The sequence below is a fragment of the Gymnoscopelus braueri genome, assembly GCF_963280865.1.
Source record: "Gymnoscopelus braueri genome assembly, chromosome: 20".
In the NCBI taxonomy this organism is placed as follows: Eukaryota; Metazoa; Chordata; class Actinopteri; order Myctophiformes; family Myctophidae; genus Gymnoscopelus; species Gymnoscopelus braueri.
In genome coordinates, this window is record NC_137622.1 from 14,012,175 (window position 1) to 14,032,199 (window position 20,025).

Below are 20,025 nucleotides of genomic sequence, written 5' to 3' on the forward strand. Positions count from 1 at the left end.
ACCCGTAAAGGTCCATTTGGTTTCCATTTCCCAGCTATCAATCATTTAGCTATAGGGACCCCTTGGAACTCCCCCCCAAGGACCCCTGGGGGTCCCCCACACCCCACTTTGAGACCCACTGGCTTTCATCCCATCACATCGCATCCCCCACTGTAGGATGCAGCGGATATGAGCAGTGGTGGAAAGTAACCAAGTACATGTACTCAAGTAATGTACTTAAATACAATTTTGATATACTTTTACTTTTACTCCACTTACTACATCTCAGAGACAAATATTGTACTTTTACTCCACTACAATTATTTGAAAACTTGAGTTACTAGTTACTTAATTGTTATTACAAAACATACATTAACCACTTCAGCCCTATTTAAACTTTGGCTATTTGAAAATAGCCGATCTACAAGCTCACAATGCGCCGCGATGCATTGTGAGCTTGTAGATCTGCTATTTTTCAAAAGATTGTATTCATAATTCATAATGAGTACTTTTGGTATTTTAAGTACATTTTGATACCAATACTTTTGTACTTTTACTGAAGTAAAATTTGAATTCCGGATTTTTACTTGTAACAGAGTATTTATACATTGCAGCATTGATACTTTTACTTAAGTAAAAAATGTGAGTACTTTTTCCACCACTGGATATGAGCAAGGCTTCCACCCTAACATCACATCACTGCACCCCCCGCTGATGCAGCCATAGAGTTAAAGATGCAGCACAGTCGAAAATGATCAAAGATGTAGTTAATTATACCCTGAAATACAGTCCATGATTCCTGACCTGACTCATTTTCAGAAATAGCTCACAGCGCATCTGCTATTTTTGTAGTTGTCCTTATAGTTTAGATTTTTTAATAGATTATTTTCTTTTTTTAAAGAAAAATTTAGACATTTTTAGAATGTTTTTAGAATGTTATTCAATGTAGATGTGTGCTTCCCTGGGTCTGTGTCTCCACCATCACCCTCCATCCATCCTGTCCTCAGGTCTTCCCGCGGGTAGCAGGGGCGGATGAAGACGACGTCAAGTCTATCCACTCCCACCGTATAAAGATCGCAGGCCATTCTCCGGAGGAGGGCTGTGTGGAGGAGATGACGCTTATCAAGGTGAAAGGCCGGGGAGGATTACAATGAGACATGACGGGTTATTAAACACTTTGCCTAATTACGTTATCTTAATATGTATTTAATTACACCCCTGTTTGTTGTCTCTCTTTGGGTTATCAGATTAGTTTCCCTGTCTTTAGTGTATTTATATACTCACCACTGTTACACACCTGATTTACTTAGTTGCTCGCCGGTGTCTTGCACTGAAAATTGCACATCTATGTAGGCGTCGCAGTGTGTTGTGAACTTCACAAGACACATTTATACATTTATACACATAAAACGTTATTTATTCTTTTCCTCCACCTGTAGTCCCACTATAAGGACACTCTGCAGGAGCGTCTCCAGGACCCCCACTGTGAGCTGGACCTAACACAGTTTGCTGACAGACACATCATCATGGCGTCTGCGAATGGCTCCCACGACTCCCACGACAAGAGCACCATGTGCTCGATGTCATGAAACCGTCACTGGAGCCCATTTTATATCTGGATCAAGCTGACACTGTAGCCCAGTGGTTCTCAAAGTGGGGTTCGGGGGACTCCCAGGGGTCCTTGAGGGGTGGGTTGGGTCCACAGCAAACTGAGCTAATATAAAACAAAAAAAAGCAGTTTAACCACTTTAACCCTATATACTTACATACTTGTAGATCTGCTATTTTAGGGAAAAAAATGCTGGCACAACATATTTTGAGATGAGTGTTTGTGGCCAAATACATATTAATTTGGGGGGCCGTTTACATGTACAAGTTTGAGAACCACTGCTGTAGCCTAATCAGAATGATAGGTATGTTTGTATAATGCTCCCATAAAGCACTGAATGTTGTGGATAATGCTAGATTAAAGTAATAAAGCCCCAGGAGGCTTACTGTGATTTTGGAACAGCAAAGGGGCGTTGATAGAACCCAAATAACTGATATTCTCCTCTACTTTGTGAGCAGCTCATTTAAAATGTCTCTCTCTCACTCTTCCTGTCAGATTCTTCCTCTCACTTCCTCTCTCTTCTGTTTTTTATTAGATTATCTTTTCAAATAAGGTTATCCTGCCCAAGAGCCCTGGAAGCTCTTTTCACCTCAAAGCTCAAATAAAATAATTGGTAATTATTTCTGTTGTCACTCAGAAAGGCACTGCCATTTACAGTCACACATACAGTATGTTTACACATAATTTTTAATTGACTTTAATTTAACTTGAAGTGGTATTGTGTAACTTTTTTTTAAATTAAAATGTCATTTAAATTAGGGGTTGTCCAATCTGTATGGTAGAGTATGTTAAGACAATATAACTTTTACAATTAGGGTTATTGTATTTGGTCTCCCTGCTCTTCTATTGAGACATTTAGATCCTGTGTCTAGGTTAGACACGATCTTGTTTATGGTTTGACATGAATTTTGACCTGAAGGTAAAAGTGTAATTTCTCCCCTGAGCAAGCAGGCAGGTTCTATAAATTAGCTCAATGGTAAAAATGTCAGAAGATAAGATAACATACGGGAAGGGAAGATAAGATACGGGAAGGGAAGATAAGATAAGATAAGATAAGATGAAATGAGATAAGATAAACATTTATTGATCCCCTTGGGGAAATTGTGTTGTAGCAGCAAGAGCAGTAATCGTGGGACAAATGTACAGGTAAGAGTAAAGAGATAAGAATAAGATACAATTAAAAATACAATTAAAGAAAAAACAATACTGTCTGACACATGACAATAGACATGGTCTGACTTAGTTAAAATGTGTAAATTGTATCTATAAAATGTGTAAATTGTATCTATAAATATGTAACAGGCTCAATTGTTGGACAGACAACAGCCAAGGTTTCAGGTCAAAAGTACTGTTTATTTCCGTTTGACCACACACTGCTTGCCATGCCTTGGTATAATAAAGTGGTACATAGCCACACAGAAACAAGTAACACACAAAAGCCAGACATGCCACCTGTCATGACAGAGACTATCTCTCTACCTCATAAGTCATAATACAATGCTTTATAATGTGATATGATTATTGTTATAAAGCATTATGAGTATTTATGAGCTCTTATTGCGAACGCGGAAGGAGGCGCGGCGAAGCCGCGCCTCCGACCAAGTGGAGCTTACTATGTAACCCTGCTCAGGTTGTGTGTGTGTGTGTGTGTGTGTGTGTGTGTGTGTGTGTGTGTCTGTCTGTGATTCTGTCTGTGTTCATGCTCTCATTGGCTCGTGCCCCCATGTGACTCACATGCGTGCACTGCCTGTAAGCAGCCTCCAGAGTGCGCCAGAGTGCAGGAATTTAGACAATGCACACCAGCCTGCCACACACACACACACACACACACACACACACACACACACACACACACAGTCAATGTTCTCTCCCCATCACGGTGAAATAACACGGATTACAAGTCCGTAAATACACAATATTTGCGTTCGCTTCCAGCGTTCGTGCGTCTTACTTGTAACTACAATTACACAGTGTTAAAAGCAGATTATAATGCATTATAAGTATGTTTATAGTGCATTATATAGACATTGGCTGAAGTGTTACAGATATAAATGTATAGTGCCAGCTGGCCTTCAATGTTGGATATCTGGATAATATGTGTACAGTCTATCAACATATAATGATTAAATATACAATCTATCAACAATGAAATGGTTACAACAGTAACCGTTCTGTAGTGTACATCCCAGTAGTGCATGTGCAAATGTGCCAAAGTCGTTGGAGACATTAATCCAAGAACAGATCAGAACATAAGGGGGTCTGGCTTGGCTATGGAACCACCAGTCAATCCCAGAATAAACCTAAAAGCTTCAACTGCCATGGCCAGAGAGGAATGGATCAGGGGTATCTTCAGGTGACCATGCTGTCTTGTGGTGGACATTTTGGTCAAAATAGAATTTTTGCCACAGACATACAAAATGAGTGGACAACAATATTACCAGAAACACATAAAGAGCTAGCCCTGAATAACCATATAACAGGTCTGTAACTCTGAGAGTATACAACTCTCAGAGTTATGGTGGTCCTTGCAAATAAAACATTTGAGAACCACTAGTACTAGTAGGACTCCTAATGTGTCATATTTAGTGTCATAGTAAATCAGAGTCATACATATTCTGAAGAAAACCTGGAGACTTGACATTCAGTAATTGGGTCTTATGATCAAAATAAGAACATCATAATGGTGTGTAAATCAAAAATTTGCCACGGACAAGACCAAGTCTTTGCCACAGACTCATTTGTCCGTGTACGGACATATTGATGACCCCTGAATGGATGTCATGCATTGGATCTCCGTCCATAGACCCATGTAGTCCAGTCCAAAGACAGACACAGTCAGACAACATCCCCCAAAGTCAGGCCGCCCGAGGAGCTGCGTCTGAACGTAGCGTCTTCTCGCTCGAAGCTACGCCTGACGGCGGTGTCTTTGGGAGGAGTCTGGATGGAGCGGCAGATACAGAAAGCATAGAAGAAAGCTACAAGAAGCAGCATGCACACCCCACAGAAGATGATGACGATCACCACCACCACCGTGGGCATCTGCGTGTGCTCGTCCTTCCAAGGAAACGCGGTCGTGGTCGGGAGGCCGAAGGTCGGCCTCGGGGTCAAATCTGGGTTAGGGGTCATGGTGTGTGATCCTAGGCCTGTAGAGTTGAGGTTGGCCATGTTAGTCTTGATGGGTGGATTTACGGTATGGCTTCAAGATCCACTATCAGCCAAGGTGCATCTGTATCAGTGAGAAATTTTTAAATAAAACATTTGTTTGAATTTGAGCATTTTGCCTTGCACAAGCACAAGCAACGAATATTCAACTAATGCAAGTGGATATAACTGTAGGACATCAAGCGAATACGATTCTTCGTCGACAACAAGTGACAGACGTACAGAGACTCTGCTATCGCTCTGTATGAGTTATTAATTTAAGCCAACCCTAGTTTCAAAGGAGCCCTGCTGTCTTCATCTGCATCCCTTCAAATGAGCAGCTTAACTTCTCTCAGAGCAGCCACTGTCTTTGTTCTTACCGGTAACGTCTTCATGCAGCGGTGTCCAGTCTTTCTTCCTTTTGATGAGCAGAGCAGAGGGAGAGGAAAGATAAGGAGGACTAGAGAAGAAGGGTGGGATAATAGGAGAGAGGTGACTGGAGAACAACGGATAACAAGGAGGGTTACCATGGTAACCTTCATGGAGTGGCCGCTGGTGGGCTTTTACTGTGACATCATCTCAGGTGGAGAGAGGGAGGAATAAAAGGCTGATTTTTACTTTACTGTATGACAAAGTATAAAATTAAACTCAATATTAACAAGCTTACTCACAGATTATGATTTATAATAACAATTATGATTTATAATACCAAAAGGGTGAGCTGTCCATAACTGTTCTTGTATTTAATATCGCTTCGATATTACATGTCTTAGATAATGTACTTTGTCGTGCAATGAAGAGTAAATTAAGCATAATATTAACAAGCTTACTTACAAATTATGACTATTCATAATACCAAAGGCTGAGCTGTTCACCAACTGTTCTTGTATTTAATATCACTTACACTTAGATATTAACTGCAATAAAGTGAACCTCTATTACTGCTGTCTGTACTCCTAAAACATCCAGTGTGGATGAGAGTAGTTGAAGAAAAATGTTAGTGTCTTTTTTTATGCTGAACCTTCTAATTCTAAGGTGCTGGTGACATAAGTCTTTCTTATGTCACCATCTTTCTTATGTCAGTATCTTTGAAAAGGAACAGCCTTTTTCAACAAAGCTGCCAAACACTGCCTCCTGTTGGTCATACAAAGAAATAATTAACCATTACAACTGAATCAGACAGCAATTAGGTCCAACTGTCCTCAGGTATGATTGTTGTATCTGTTGTAGATGAAGTAATAGTGGCTGTGGGTCTTGAGTTAAGACAGTCAGTAAAACAGTCAATAAGACAGTCAATTACAGTTCTAGGAGCCATAAACAATGGATCCATTACAGCTAATATCAAGGTTGCCCTGAAGGACAAACCTGGGGAGGATGCTGCTAGGTAGGCTATTACACACCGGGAGAGGTGGATCTTCTGTGGGTAGCGAGACCAAGCAAGCTCACTGTAAATGAGGTCACCCAACCCAAGACTCTCCACTCAGTTTCCCAGAGCAACAACATCACTGGTATTCCTCTAGGAATGTAAGGGTTCAGTTTTGAGATAATCCACCAGGTGTGCGGCAGAGATTTTGGTTGCACCATTTGTTGAGTTTGAAACAATAATCTCTACACTAAATAGATGTTTCTTCAATCTCTGGTAAAAAAACCCGATATATATATATAGATATAGATATAGATATAGATATATAGATATAGATATAGATATAGATATAGATATAGATATAGATATAGATATAGATATAGATATAGATATAGATATAGATACAGTAGATAGATAGATAGATAGATAGATAGATAGATAGATAGATAGATAGATAGATAGATAGATAGATAGATAGATAGATAGATAGATATAGATATAGATATAGATATAGATATAGATATAGATATAGATATAGATATATAGATATAGATATATCATGTTTATCAAATAGATCATGAAAACACTACAAGAGCAAAAAGGTCTAATTATTTTAATGTCAAAAATCTCAGAACACAAACACACATTGTACGCACACTATTTGAAAACATAACTATAGATCAACATGGCTACACACTGCTGTTGTAAAGAAAGAACGCCCACCAATTTTCCTGTAGAGCAACCCCAGGACATGGAAGATTCCTGTAGCTAAACAGTAGCTATTTGCACATCTTGGAAAGTCTGGAAGTAAGAACAAATCGTTCATCTCCCACTGGTGCAGTGTTTATACTGTAGACGGTGGTGATCAATTGCTTGATAAATGCCTCACGGCTGTTCCAACTTCACAACCAGACTGTGTCAAAATAAGAGCAACTTCTTATTTTGGATGTAGTTGGGACTTGGGATATTCATTTATTTCTTCTTATTCACAATATTGCTGCAAATCCAGTTCATGCCATCCTGTCAGGGATGAGAGAGAGAGAGAGCGAGAGAGAGAGAGAGAGAGAGAGAGAGAGAGAGAGAGAGAGAGAGAGAGAGAGAGAGAGAGAGTTACGTACAAATAAACAAATAAAATCCAGAATATTTAAAAATAAATATCATAGATGGGATTAATTTAAATTTTTTAGATAGAATATTGTTAAATATGAAAAGCAAGACAATTGCTGGTGAAAAGAATGTTTGCATTGTTGACATTTTGAAATCAGTTGTATTAGTTTTGATGGTACTTGCTGTGTGTTTACTTTGAGTGCTCTTTAACCGTAGAGGTGGATCTTACCTGAACTCCTTCCCCTGACACAGCAGAGCAGGCCTGAATCTGCCACTCGCGGTCCCTGTACGTGTGCAGATTGTTATCATAGTCTATGTCAATTGAAATAATGCGTGTACGAGTAACCAACATATCATTGCTGTCGGGCAGAAACCTTGAATCGTCTCCATGTTTCATTTTTATGTTTTTTCGTAAATTAACGCCCTTCTTCATCATGCATGTGTGTCACACAAAAGTAGATAATTGTAGATCTGCTATTTTCACTATTTTTTCCTTAATTTTTTTAATAAAAAAGGAACGATTTTGGACATACAAGGTTTCCACCTGACAGCGGCAATATATTTGCATAGTTAGCATACACACCTGTATGTGTGCAGGTTGAGTCCTTCAGCAATCTCACTGGCCGGCGATGCTGTGACCAGGTCCTGTTTGTTGGCAAAGATGAGCACTGGAACATCCTTTAGGTTCTCATCATCGAACAACTCGGAAAGTTCCTGCACATACACACACACACACACACACACACACACACACACACAACACACACACACACACACACACACACACACACACACACACACACACACACACACACACACACACACACACACACACACACACACACACACACACACACACACACACACACACACACACACACACACACACACACACACACACACGCATGAATGACGTTCACATTGCACATTTTGTTGGGTGTTACAGTTTTATTGTCATTAAATTGTACTTCAGACTTACCAATCCTGTCTCCTCAAATCGCTTTTTGTCTGCACTATCTATAACATAGATCTGAAAGAGGGAATCATACATCAAATCAATGAGACTTACTGATGAAAGAGTTTATCATCATTATTAACCACTTAAACCCAGTTGTCTGGGGTCCCCCAGGGCTTTATACTAGGTCTGCTTGTATTTCCTTCTACACCAAAGCTCTGGGAGCTTGTAGATCGGCTATTTTGGCTGAATGTTCACCCTAGAATGTGGATGCCAGGAGTCATGTGGTTAACCTTTACAGCATGAACACTGCTCTAATTGATGGGCGTTAATTGGATTTAACAGGGTTTACTAACTCATTTGTTCTCTTATACAGAAACAGTCAACAGTTGTTCAAAAGGAAATAATGATGCAAAAAAAAAGAACACTGAAACTGCTGTTTCAACAAACAAAGAAACACAATTCTGGATGAACAGCCACTCACCAACAGGTCTGTGTTTTCTAGATACTTCTTCCAGAAGGATCTGATCATTCGTTGTCCCCCGATGTCCCAGACATTTAGTTTCATGCCGTGAGAAGCCACACACTTTATGTTAAAGCCCTGAGGTCAAAGACACAGCAATGTTACTGTATATCAGTGTCCAATTTGGAAAACTGTTACATCACAAATGGCTGCTGCAAGAAAGGAATGTCCCAGTTTGATCTAGAATTAGAAGGCCACAAAATAAAGAACATTGTCTAAATGAATTGTGATCCTACTAATGGCAGAAGAAACCATGCATGTGATCCACTGAACTCACTTAAGCTTAATTTATAGCTTACTGCTCCATCGCACTAGGAAGTCGCTTGCCAAAATAACTTTTTGGCAAGCGACGCCGTCATAAATATGACGGTGGTGAGAAGTATACTATAAATTGAGTTTTACACTGGAACTGCAGCGCAGTAAGTAAAGCCACAGCTTCTTCCACAACATTTAGTTCACATGGTTGTTGTGCAACAACATTATCCTACAGACCAGCTGAGGATAAGACTCAAAGGATCAAACCCACCGAACGTGTTCATGTGTGAAATGTGTGTGATGAGCCTTCACACTTGCATGGGACCTTACCAGTGGTGGAAAGTAACAAAGTACATGTACTCAAGTACTGTACTTAAATAAAAGTTTAAGATTTTTTTTTTGCCTTTTTATGCCTTTTTTTTTTAGAGGGATAGGGAAAGTAGGCTGACAGGAAATGGGGAGAGGGATGGGGGGTGACACGCAGGCATTGCAGCCTAGGGTGCCTGGACCGTCACGCTACGGCCCAGGCCTTAAGTACAATTTTGAGGTATTTTAAACGTTACTGGAGCATTTCCAATTTTCAATACTTCTACTTCTACTCCACTACATCTCTGAGGCAGAGGAGTATACGTATATTATTATTATTACAAAACATACATTAAGAGTTGCTCAAGAGTTGAGAGTGTTGTGAGAGTATGCAAATCCAGATGGTCTAGTGGTCTATCTTCTCCTAATGAGACATTCTTTAACATCTCATTTCACAGCTTGCTGCAGGAAAAACAGCTGAAAGTGACTCATTCTTTGAATGAGAGCTTGTGAGATGCACCTGTTCTGACTTAATGAAGGCTTATGTATAGTAGTATATGTCGCAAAATGATGCACATTATATCATAGAGTAGCCTAGCGAGATAGCTGTAGTAAAACTATAGTAAATACTATATAAACTGACACCATGGAGGTCACATACTGTAGAATGAAATTCACATTCACTTACAATAATTGCAGTCGTGTGCAGCTTTGTGTGTGTGTGTGTGTGTGTGTGTGTGTGTGTGTGTGTGTGTGTGTGTGTGTGTGTGTGTGTGTGTGTGTGTGTGTGTGTTAGTGTGTACAGTATGTATCTGTGTGTGTGTGTGTGTGTGTGTGTGTGTGTGTGTGTGTGTGTGTGTGTGTGTGTGTGTGTGCGTGTGCGTGTGCGTGTGCGTGTGCGTGTGCGTGTGCGTGTGCGTGTGTGTTGCAGCTTCCCCTCACCTGTGTGGGTGTGATTGTGTCAATGTCTTCAGAGGCAAGGCTCTTCAGCAGTGTTGTTTTGCCGGCATTGTCCAAACCCAGCAGAACTATCCTCAACTCTTTCTCTGTGGCCCCCTTCAGTTTTTCAATGACTGACAGTAAACCCTGCATGGAAGAATAGGAGTTCTCTTTAGTTCACTCAGAGGCAGGAACATGATGAAAACTCAGTGGAAGGAACGACATGCAACACTGTCAGTACTCAGTCAGTACTTATGTGAATGAACTGGTTGTTCCGAGAGAATCCCTTCTTATATTTGTGGAGAACTAAGATACAGCCTTTCATTTATGAAGAGAAAGTCGTATGTCTACCACTGATGCTGGTGGTCTGCTCTGAGTAATGGGAATATGTTTAACCTGTATACTGACACCTATGTTATGATTAGTCATTTGCATTTTTCAATGGAAAGATTGAATTAACATTAATTAAGAATTAACGTTTATATTATTATTATATTTCTGCTTTGACCAATGGCATCGGTAAAGTCGTTTTGTTTAAATATACGTGCTTTTGTTATACTGCTTATTTCATTCTTGCAAAGGCAGTGTACCTTCTGAGTGAACCAGGAAGTAACTGACCCTATCTTTCCCTCCATGGTTCACATGGTTATAGCTTGCTATGACAATCATATGCCCAAAAGGTAGAGAGCAACAGAGTTCGAAATCACTCACTACTCACTAGTGTATATATTTTGCAGTTGCTGGGGTCACTATTTGCACATAGTCCACTATATATTTGCCATTTTGTAGTGCTGTCTGAATATAATGTAATAATTATTATACCCTACCTTTTGATTATGGTCACTAACTAAGCACTACCTACTATGTTGTTCTGGCACGTTTTACTTGTTTGGACAAAATGACGTCGACCCGACTAACAGTTTTACCGATGCGTTCACTATATTGTATAAAGTCCTCTACATAGACCTTCATATATAGGGTAGTAGTGAATGACTTTGCGTGAATTATTTCAGATACAGTCAATGTCAAACTTTCCAGAACTCTCAACCTCTGACCTTTGTCAGAGGTTGACCTTTGCCAAGATGTCAGTAAATATGACATGACTTAGTAGACGTCTACACTACAGCTCTGGCACACTTCATCTGTCTCTTGTTTGAGAACATAACCAGTGTTTGTTAGGCACCATTCGTATAATGACCAACTGATTAATGAGGTAAGTTACATCCCTGAAAGCACAACAACCTACAAAACAGACACCATAACCAAATATCAACCAATGATAGACAACACATGCTTTGGTGTTTAAAGGGCACTCAGTGACACCTTGTAGATGCAAGGCACATTGAAGCATAATGGAGCATATGAAATAATGAAAGCAGAGAGGCTAACATACCCTTTGAGCTTCTCCCATGATGCCGTATGTTTCTGTGGCTCCAATGAGCGGCTGAAGCTACATCCTCAGGTGAAGCTAACAGGTATGTTAGCTATCAGGGGGACGCAAAAGGCACCGGTGGCCTTCTCGTCTTCCTCCCAAAGTGGGTGAGTCTGTCTTTACATGTGTATCTGTGTGTGTGTGTGTCTGCCTGTCTCTGTATGTACTGTATGTTTGTGTGTGTGCATGCAAATGTGATAAGAATGTCTCCTGGGTTGGAGTTCGCAAGCAGGATGAGGGGGAGGGTGGAATGGACAGGATTAAGAGGCCAGAATTATCAACTCAGCCCTCCCTCCTCTCTCTGCCCGTCCCTCCATCACTCTATCCTCACTTTGCACTGGAGCTTTAGCTGGATTATCCCTTAGCCACCTGCTAAGAAACCCACACACACACACACACACACACACACACACACACACACACACACACACACACACACACACACACACACACACACACACACACACACACACACACACACAAAAAGCACAGTCCTGACAACTCACCATATGGTGGAGCATCAAGCCTAGGGAACGGAGGCCTTTTTATCATCATGAGTAAACTGATCATGCTGTGAACATCATGTGTGCTCCTGAGAGCAAAGGATTCATTTGGATTATTTTCACTCTTGTTTTATTACTGGATTAAAACATTTTCCTCAACTGAACAGCCTTGGAAACAGCTTCTTACACCATCTCTCGTGGGTGGAACTACAGCTGACCTGCATGCGTGCGTGTGTGCGTGCACACATGCATTGCATGCAGGCATGCACACATTATCTCTCTCTCTGTCTCTCACACACACGCGTCGCGATGCGACGCGACGCATTGTGAGCTTGTAGATCTGCTATTTTCAAAATATTTTTATACATTTGAAACATTGCAAAATATGGGACTTTCTGCATAATGAGTACTTTTGTACTTTCATCTAAGTATATTTTGACAGTACTTTACTTTTACTCAAGTAAATAACTCATAATTGCTCCCAATGAACAGGATGGGTCTGCCCATGATGAGTGTGCAGGCAGGAAATAATAGGAACACCGATTTTCATTGCTGCATCGTGGTCAAAACAAAGTCTGATGGCGCCACCTAGTGGCAGATAGTTCCTGATACTGAAAGACATGAGAATAGTACATGACAGTACATAACAGTACATGGAAGTACAAATTCACAATACAAGGTCTACTAAACTGGAAACCCTCATTAAGCATAACGCTTGTTTAAGATGAGAACCCCATGCACACAAATCATGATGAAATACAAGAGGCAGGCAGATATACACACTACTATACAGAATGTCATACAATCAGCTTTCAGGTTACTGGTATGACGAGAGAAAAAAATATATAAATATATACAAAAGAGGAAAATGAAGGAGGGGGGGGGGGGTAGGTTAAGACTTAGACAGGGGCCATTTTCGAATTGCAGCCTCCTGAAGGTGTATCTTTAGGGCAGTTTTGAAAGTGAGTAGGGTTTTACACTCCTTTACTCCTTTTGGTAGGGCATTCCACATTTTTGCTGAATAGCATGAGAACGAGTTCATACCCTTAGTTGAGCCAAATCTGGGTTGAACATGATCAGTGGAGCTGCCTCTGGTGTTATGATCATGGACTTCATTAACATTTTGGAAGTATTTTGACAAATACAGGGGGATCCCAATGTTGTGGTGTATCTTGAAGACCAGGCCCATAGCAAGTTGCTGTACTCTGTCCTCAACCCTTAGCCATCCAATCCTAGCAAAATGAGCAGGGGTTAGATGGGTTCTGTGATTGAGGCCAAGAAGTAGCCTTACAAGTTTGTTTTGGGATGTTTGGAGCCTTGTTTTTAAGGCCTTGGAGGTGTTGTGATACCATGAAGTGCATGCATAATCATAATGACCTTGAATGAGGGCCCCTGCAAGAATCTTCAGAGTATTCTTACTGACTAGATCAATCCTCCACAAATAGCGTGTTGTTCGGTTGACAGTACTTCTGAGAACTCAGATTACTCATACTGTCCTTCTAGAAATGCTTGAGCTAGAGATAAGACTTCAGCCTAAATTAAGAGGTAAGCCCCTTGATTTTGTTAAATCACGCCACCATTTAAATAAGCCATTGTGCTTTTATGAGCGATCCAGTTTAGAGGACCTATGATTGTAAATTGTACTTCCATGTAGGCCTATACTGTTTCCATGTCTTTTCTAAATAAAGTATTCAATCAATCAATCAATCACCATCACATTAACAAACTATTAGTAACATAATAAACTACATAAATAGGCTAATTAATAATCTAAATATTTACAGCCTCACATTAGAAGTGGTATTGTCCCTTCAATGGACCCTCATGTCTTAGTAGATTTGCATAAAGCAGTCCATGCTTATGAGTGTATTTCACAAACAAACTCAGTGCACTTTGCTGTATTTCTCTTTAATATTATTACTGAAACCATATAGGCGTTTCGCTCGGATATATACAGTACAGTACAGTACAACCATAGACTGATGAGAAGGAGAGAAATCCGAAAAGCAAGTTCCCCGTTCATGAAGACCCTAGTATGTTGTCACACCCACCCCTGATCTGTTTGAATGGGGTCCCTCAATAATATAACATCGTCAGTGTTGACCCAGCGTGACACTTTGGGACCCAGGCACTGGCTCCCCAGATAAACCTGAAATAAAGAGCTGTGAAACCCATGATGCTTTAACATTCATTAGAACTATTATACAGAAGAGTTTACATATTTACAGCTTACATGTATCAAGTTACTCAAAACATTTTTTATTCCTCAGCCAGAGGCATTGTTTTTGAGTTTTTGAGAATCTTCACCACATATAGCCTACAATACAAGTCTGGACTGACACTGATGTAAATGCCAACTGGTTGGCGGAGGCATACAACCGTGATGTGGTATTTCTCTGCCATCGGTGTCGTTCTTTCTTTCTTTGAATGGGTGAAAGTTTGCACATTGTAAAGCGCTTTGGATGAAGGCACTATATAAATGCACCATTTACTATGTATTTACCAATATCAATATAGCTATTGTGAGTCTGATATGTAGATTAGATTGATTGGAAGATATAAGAAGTGAGTCAGGCATCTCTAGGTCTCATCTCTGGACCCCTTTGGTTCTGTTGAAGCTGAAGTTTCCTTCTCCGATTCTGAGCTGTAGAGACAAACCAACAGATGGGCAAACGGCAGACAGACAGGAAGACAGAAAGACAGATGAAAAGAAGGACAGAAGGGAACAAGGCAAATACTAAAAATGAATGTACCCAAATGGTTCATTGCATCCTTCAGGGTGCATTATTCAGGTTAAACAGAATGAAACCGCTAAACATGTGCACTTATAAAGCTTTGTTTATAATTATTATTATTATTAAGCATTTGAGCATCAATAAGTTAATACATTTGAGTGCTTAAAATACATTTTTAGTTAAACAGAAAAGGCCAGTCTTACCAGTCTCCATTTTCAACTTGTACTTCATAGCCAATCCTAGACACACAACCAGAAACACTGCAGAAAGGCCACAGACGATCAGAATCACTGCACTGTTGGCTGGGAAACAGGCAGGCAGGCAGACAGACAGACAGACAGACAGACAGACAGACAGACAGACAGACAGACAGACAGACAGACAGACAGACAGACAGAAAAGAAAAACAAAGAACACAAAACGCAGACAGTTATACAAAGTCTGAGATACCACAACACTGGTGATTAAGAAAGAGTTACACATTTCTACTGTTTATTTCCAGTTCAAGGACTTCAACATGACATATTCTCCGACTTCTAGTTCATTCATTTTTAAGACAATAGATAGACAACACAAAATATGAATAACTACTTGCAACAGTGACCTTCTGTGGCAAAGAGCTGAAAATGCCACAGCGACTCTGGATACCGCAGGTGTATTGGCCCTCGTCAATGGTAAACACTTTCGTTAGCGTTAGGCTGCTGGCATTGCGACCCTCCAGGGTATGAGCATCCTTCTTCCACGTGAACTCCAGGGGCAACTCCAGGGGCAAAGGGGGCAGGTTGTGGGTACAGTTCATGGTGATGGAATCACCCTCATCCAAGGCAAACCCACCGCTGGAATTCAGAGACACCTGGAAATCTGACAAGTAGAACATCAAGTCAGTCAAATGACGCCTAATCTCTGTCAAAGTGGTAATGCAGATATTGCGATGTCATGAGTGCAGTTCCCTGGAACTTCTAGGCAAATTTAGCACGAAAATTAAAAGAGAACAGAACATTGGTCAGCAAGAACTTTAGACTGGCCACATTATGAAAAAAATAAACATAACAAAACAAACATACATAAGTCTGAGATACCACAACACTGGTGATTGAGAAAGCGTTACACATTTCTACTGTTTATTTCCAGTTCAAGGACTTCAACATGCCCTATTCTCCAACTTCTAGTTGATTCATTTTCAAGACAATAGATAGACAATACAAAATATGAATAACTACTTGCAACAGTGACCTTGTGGCAAAGAGCTGAAATAGCCACAGGGACTCTGGATACCGCAGGTGTATTGGCCCTGGTCAATGGTAAACGCTTTCAGCGTTAGGCTGCTGGCATTGCGACCCTCCAGGGTATGAGCATCCTTCTTCCACGTGAACTCCAGGGGCAAAGGGGGCAGGTTGTGGGTACAGTCCATGGTGATGGAAACACCCTCATCCAAGGCAAACCCACAACTGGAATTCAGAGACACCTGGAAATCTGACAAGTAGAACATCAAGTCAGTCAAAAGACACCTAATCTCTGTCAAAGTGGTAATGCAGATATTGCGATGTCATTCATGTCAGTCACTTCTTCAATCTACCTTTATGAGTGCAGTTCCCTGGAACTTCTAGGCAAATTAGCACGAAAATGAAAAGAGAACAAAACATTGGTCAGCATGAACTTTAGACCGGCCAACTTATTAAAAAAATAAACATAACAAAACAAACATACATACATACATACATAAACACACACACACACACACACACACACACACACACACACATATATGTATATATATATATATATATATATATATATATATATATATATATATATATATATATATATATATATATATATATATATATATATGCAAAAACAACAATAAGTTGTTTACTGACCATTGAAGCAGTTGGTATCATTATCATCTAGTAGAAAGGTGACAGGTGAAACAGAGACAAAGGAGGAGTAAATTGATCATTTATCAGGACAGCTTTATCATACATTATAACACAGTTTAAATATAAACAGTGAAAGGTGCATCACCTGTGATATTACAACTCAGGCATTGGACAGGTATGCAGGAAGAACAAATCTGACCTACAGTATAGGAAAGACAAAACATGTGAGCGCTAATAATATGAGGAAATATCAAATTGTACAACTCAAAGAGTACGTTTCTTACTTATCAAGAGAATACCAAGTCCATGATACAGAGACATCTCTGTCACGTCCATTATCTGTTAGACAGAAAACTTGTCATCAATGTATATGTATTTACAATTCTGTGAGAACTCAGAATTCAAAACAATCAACCATAATCCTATCATGTCCTACTCCTCACAAAAGTGCCAACACACATTTAAAATGAAATGTTCTCTTTTTCAACAGAAAACGAACCCATTGAAGAACAAAAAACGCAACAAAGATCATTTGAACGAGGAGTAGGTGATGATGCATTTTATTTAAATCACTTAATAAACCATAATTTAAGCTTTGTCGTACAAATAGTGAAAATAGCCATATACAAGCTCACAAAGTGTCACGGTGCATGCATTGTGATCTTGTAGATGTACTATTTTTGCTATTGTTTAGAATTTAAAAACAAAAGGCCCCAAAATAGGACCACCAGGTTGAAAGTGCGTAAAGTTACAATAAGAAGTGGTTAAAGTACGAGTAATAAAGATATTTTGGTAATTTAATGGTTTTATTTTTACCTGTCGCATCAGTTTTGTGTCTTCATCCACTGTATTCCATGGAGGAGAGTGAGTATCTCTACTTTGCCTAAACTACAGCCTGTCCTTTGTACTGGGAAATGCAGTGAAACTGTACACTGTAAACATTGATAACACAATGCAAATGTATTCATTCCTGGAACTCCAATAACCACATGCCTGTAATGCTTTGAAACATATGATGGCACTGCTGTTGATGCTGCTGCTGCTTTTCTTGTTATTGTTGGTGTTGATGTTGTTGGTGTTGATGTTGTTGATGATGATGATGATGATGATGATGATGATGATGATGATGATGATGATGATGATGGTGGTGGTGGTGGTGGTGTTGGTGGTGTTGGTGGTTAAGATCAGGGATGGAAGAAGTAGACTTAAAGGGGTAGTTCACCCCCCAAATAACTTTTTTTCTATTGATTACTCACCCCATGGAGCCTTGAATTCATGGATATTTATTTGTTTTTGTCGCATTCCTTCCTTTATTATTTGATTATAATAAATTTAGCCCCATTGATTCCGGTAGGAGACACAAATGCATTTGTGTCTCCTACCGGAATCAATGGGGACACATTTATTATAATCAAATTATTGGCTTAGGAATGTGACAAAAACAAAAAAATATCTATGAATTCAAGGCTCCAGATGGTCAGTAATCAATAGAAAAAAAGTTATTTTGGGGGTGAACTACCCCTTTAAGTAAAGTTTTACTTAAGTAAAAGTATCAATACTGCAATGTAGAAATACTCTGTTACAAGTAAAATTCCAGTATTCAAAATGTATAAGTACAAAAGTATTTTGGCATCAAAATATACTTAAAGTACCAAAAGTTTAAGTACTCCTTGTGCAGACTGTTCCATTTCACAAGTTCAAAATGTATACGAATATAAATAACTGTAGTGGAGTAAAAGTACAATATTTGCCTCTGAGATGTAGTGGAGTGGAAGTAAAAGTATAGACAATTGCGAATACTCAAGTAAAGTAAAAAATACCTCAAAGTTGTACTTAAGTACAGTACTTGAGTACATGTACTTAGTTACTTTACACCACTGGTTATGGTGAAGCAGATGAAGAGGATGACATAACATTTCAAACACAGAGAGAGAGAGAAAGAGAGAGAGAGAGAGAGAGAGAGAGAGAGAGAGAGAGAGAGAGAGAGAGAGAGAGAGAGAGAGAGAGAGAGAGAGAAAGAAAGAAAGAAAGAAAGAAAGAGAGAGAGAGAGAGAGAGAGAGAGAGAGAGAGAGAGAGAGAGAGAGAGAGAGAAGAGAGAGAGAGAGAGAGAGAGAGAGACAGACAGAGAGAGAGAGAGACAGAGAGAGAGAAAAAGAGAGAGAGAGAGAGACAGACAGAGAGAGAGAGAGAGAGAGAGAGAGAGAGAGAGAGAGAGAGAGAGAGAGAGAGAGAGAGAGAAATGTTATGCTGCTTTACTTTTTCCCCGCAATGGCCAGGAGAGGGTGCTGTTGATTGATCTCTGGTGAAGCGCCGTTTCACGTCGGTGAAATCTGTTGAATACGCTACGACTTTCCTTGCAAAAGCCTGAACTTGTACAAACACGTAGCCAATGCTCCATGTTTCTCGCAGATAAGGTCTAAAATTAAGCCTCGATACCAGGAGAGACGCAGTGTAGGCTTGAGGATCCCTACCATTTCCTCAAGACTAGACCTAGACGACCAGTTTGAGACATGAACCAATGGGGATGCAGGGGGCCAATGGCCAATCAGGTGCACGATCAGCTAAGTGTCACCTGTTTCAGGTGCGACATTAAGTGTTTGGTTGAGGTCAGGCTATTTGAAGAAAGTCTAACATTTAATTAAACATTCTATAGGCTTTGTTTCTACGTAGCCTAATATTGTGTTCTGTTTGTGAAGATGGTCGCCAGGACCCGTCTTAGTAGTGTGTATCGATTTGCCAAAAGCACAGTGAAAAAACATTACAGAAAGTATAAGAAACACATCAAGAAATGTATCATCATGGTCGACAACAAGGTATGACTGTCATTTTATGCACACAGCTATCACTATCATTTTTGGTGGTGCCTTCACTTTGCAAGTTGGAAATGGTCTCTGAAATTAACACATTTTCCGTACACTAATTATTTAGTTGGTTTGTGGGACACAGCTATGGACTCAACTCACATCTTTACTTGTAGCCTACATGTTAGTTGAGTTTTTTGTTATCTGTTTCCTCTGCAGATGGAATCTGACTTCTGATAGGCTATCTTAAAATGTATGCATTCTTTATAGAAGTGATGCTACATAAGTTACAGTAAGCTGTAACTCTTGTCAGATCTGTCTCAGCATAATGTCTTTATGGAAAGGCGAAGTTGCTCAGGTTTTCCAGTCTTCCAGTCTTGATGACTTTGCAGCAAAACTCTAATTGCAGTAATACCAGTGTGAGAAATTACAGAATGACAATTTGATGGTAATCTATTAGTTCTAGTAAAGGCTGGGCATTGTTACATGTACTGTA

The 20,025-nt window shown here is 39.8% G+C and overlaps 2 protein-coding genes across 4 annotated transcripts; both read right to left on the bottom strand.

Annotated features, from left to right (window-relative positions):
* Nucleotides 1-6,691: 6,691 nt before the first annotated feature.
* Nucleotides 6,692-11,812, bottom strand: arl3l1 (ADP ribosylation factor like GTPase 3, like 1). 2 transcript variants are annotated; one of them, XM_080415709.1, is made up of 7 exons: nucleotides 11,571-11,812; nucleotides 10,181-10,324; nucleotides 8,639-8,755; nucleotides 8,179-8,229; nucleotides 7,783-7,913; nucleotides 7,429-7,483; nucleotides 6,692-7,112 (listed from the first exon to the last, which is right to left on the bottom strand). In XM_080415709.1, the coding sequence occupies exons 1-7, from the start codon at nucleotides 11,586-11,588 to the stop codon at nucleotides 7,065-7,067; spliced, it is 564 nt and encodes a 187-aa protein (XP_080271835.1). In that variant the 5' UTR covers nucleotides 11,589-11,812; the 3' UTR covers nucleotides 6,692-7,064. The 2 variants fall into 2 exon arrangements, with proteins under 2 accessions (XP_080271835.1, XP_080271836.1); XM_080415710.1 differs by having other exon boundaries at nucleotides 7,394-7,483.
* A 2,232-nt stretch (nucleotides 11,813-14,044) lies between these two features.
* LOC308076147 (sialoadhesin-like) lies at nucleotides 14,045-17,632 on the bottom strand. Of its 2 annotated transcripts, none has more exons than XM_080416270.1 (9): nucleotides 17,544-17,632; nucleotides 17,012-17,066; nucleotides 16,873-16,926; nucleotides 16,728-16,754; nucleotides 16,424-16,447; nucleotides 16,081-16,320; nucleotides 15,439-15,708; nucleotides 15,051-15,149; nucleotides 14,045-14,756 (listed from the first exon to the last, which is right to left on the bottom strand). In XM_080416270.1, the coding sequence occupies exons 1-9, from the start codon at nucleotides 17,550-17,552 to the stop codon at nucleotides 14,683-14,685; spliced, it is 852 nt and encodes a 283-aa protein (XP_080272396.1). In that variant the 5' UTR covers nucleotides 17,553-17,632; the 3' UTR covers nucleotides 14,045-14,682. The 2 variants fall into 2 exon arrangements, with proteins under 2 accessions (XP_080272396.1, XP_080272395.1); XM_080416269.1 differs by having other exon boundaries at nucleotides 16,424-16,450.
* Between the last annotated feature and the right edge of the window lie 2,393 nt (nucleotides 17,633-20,025).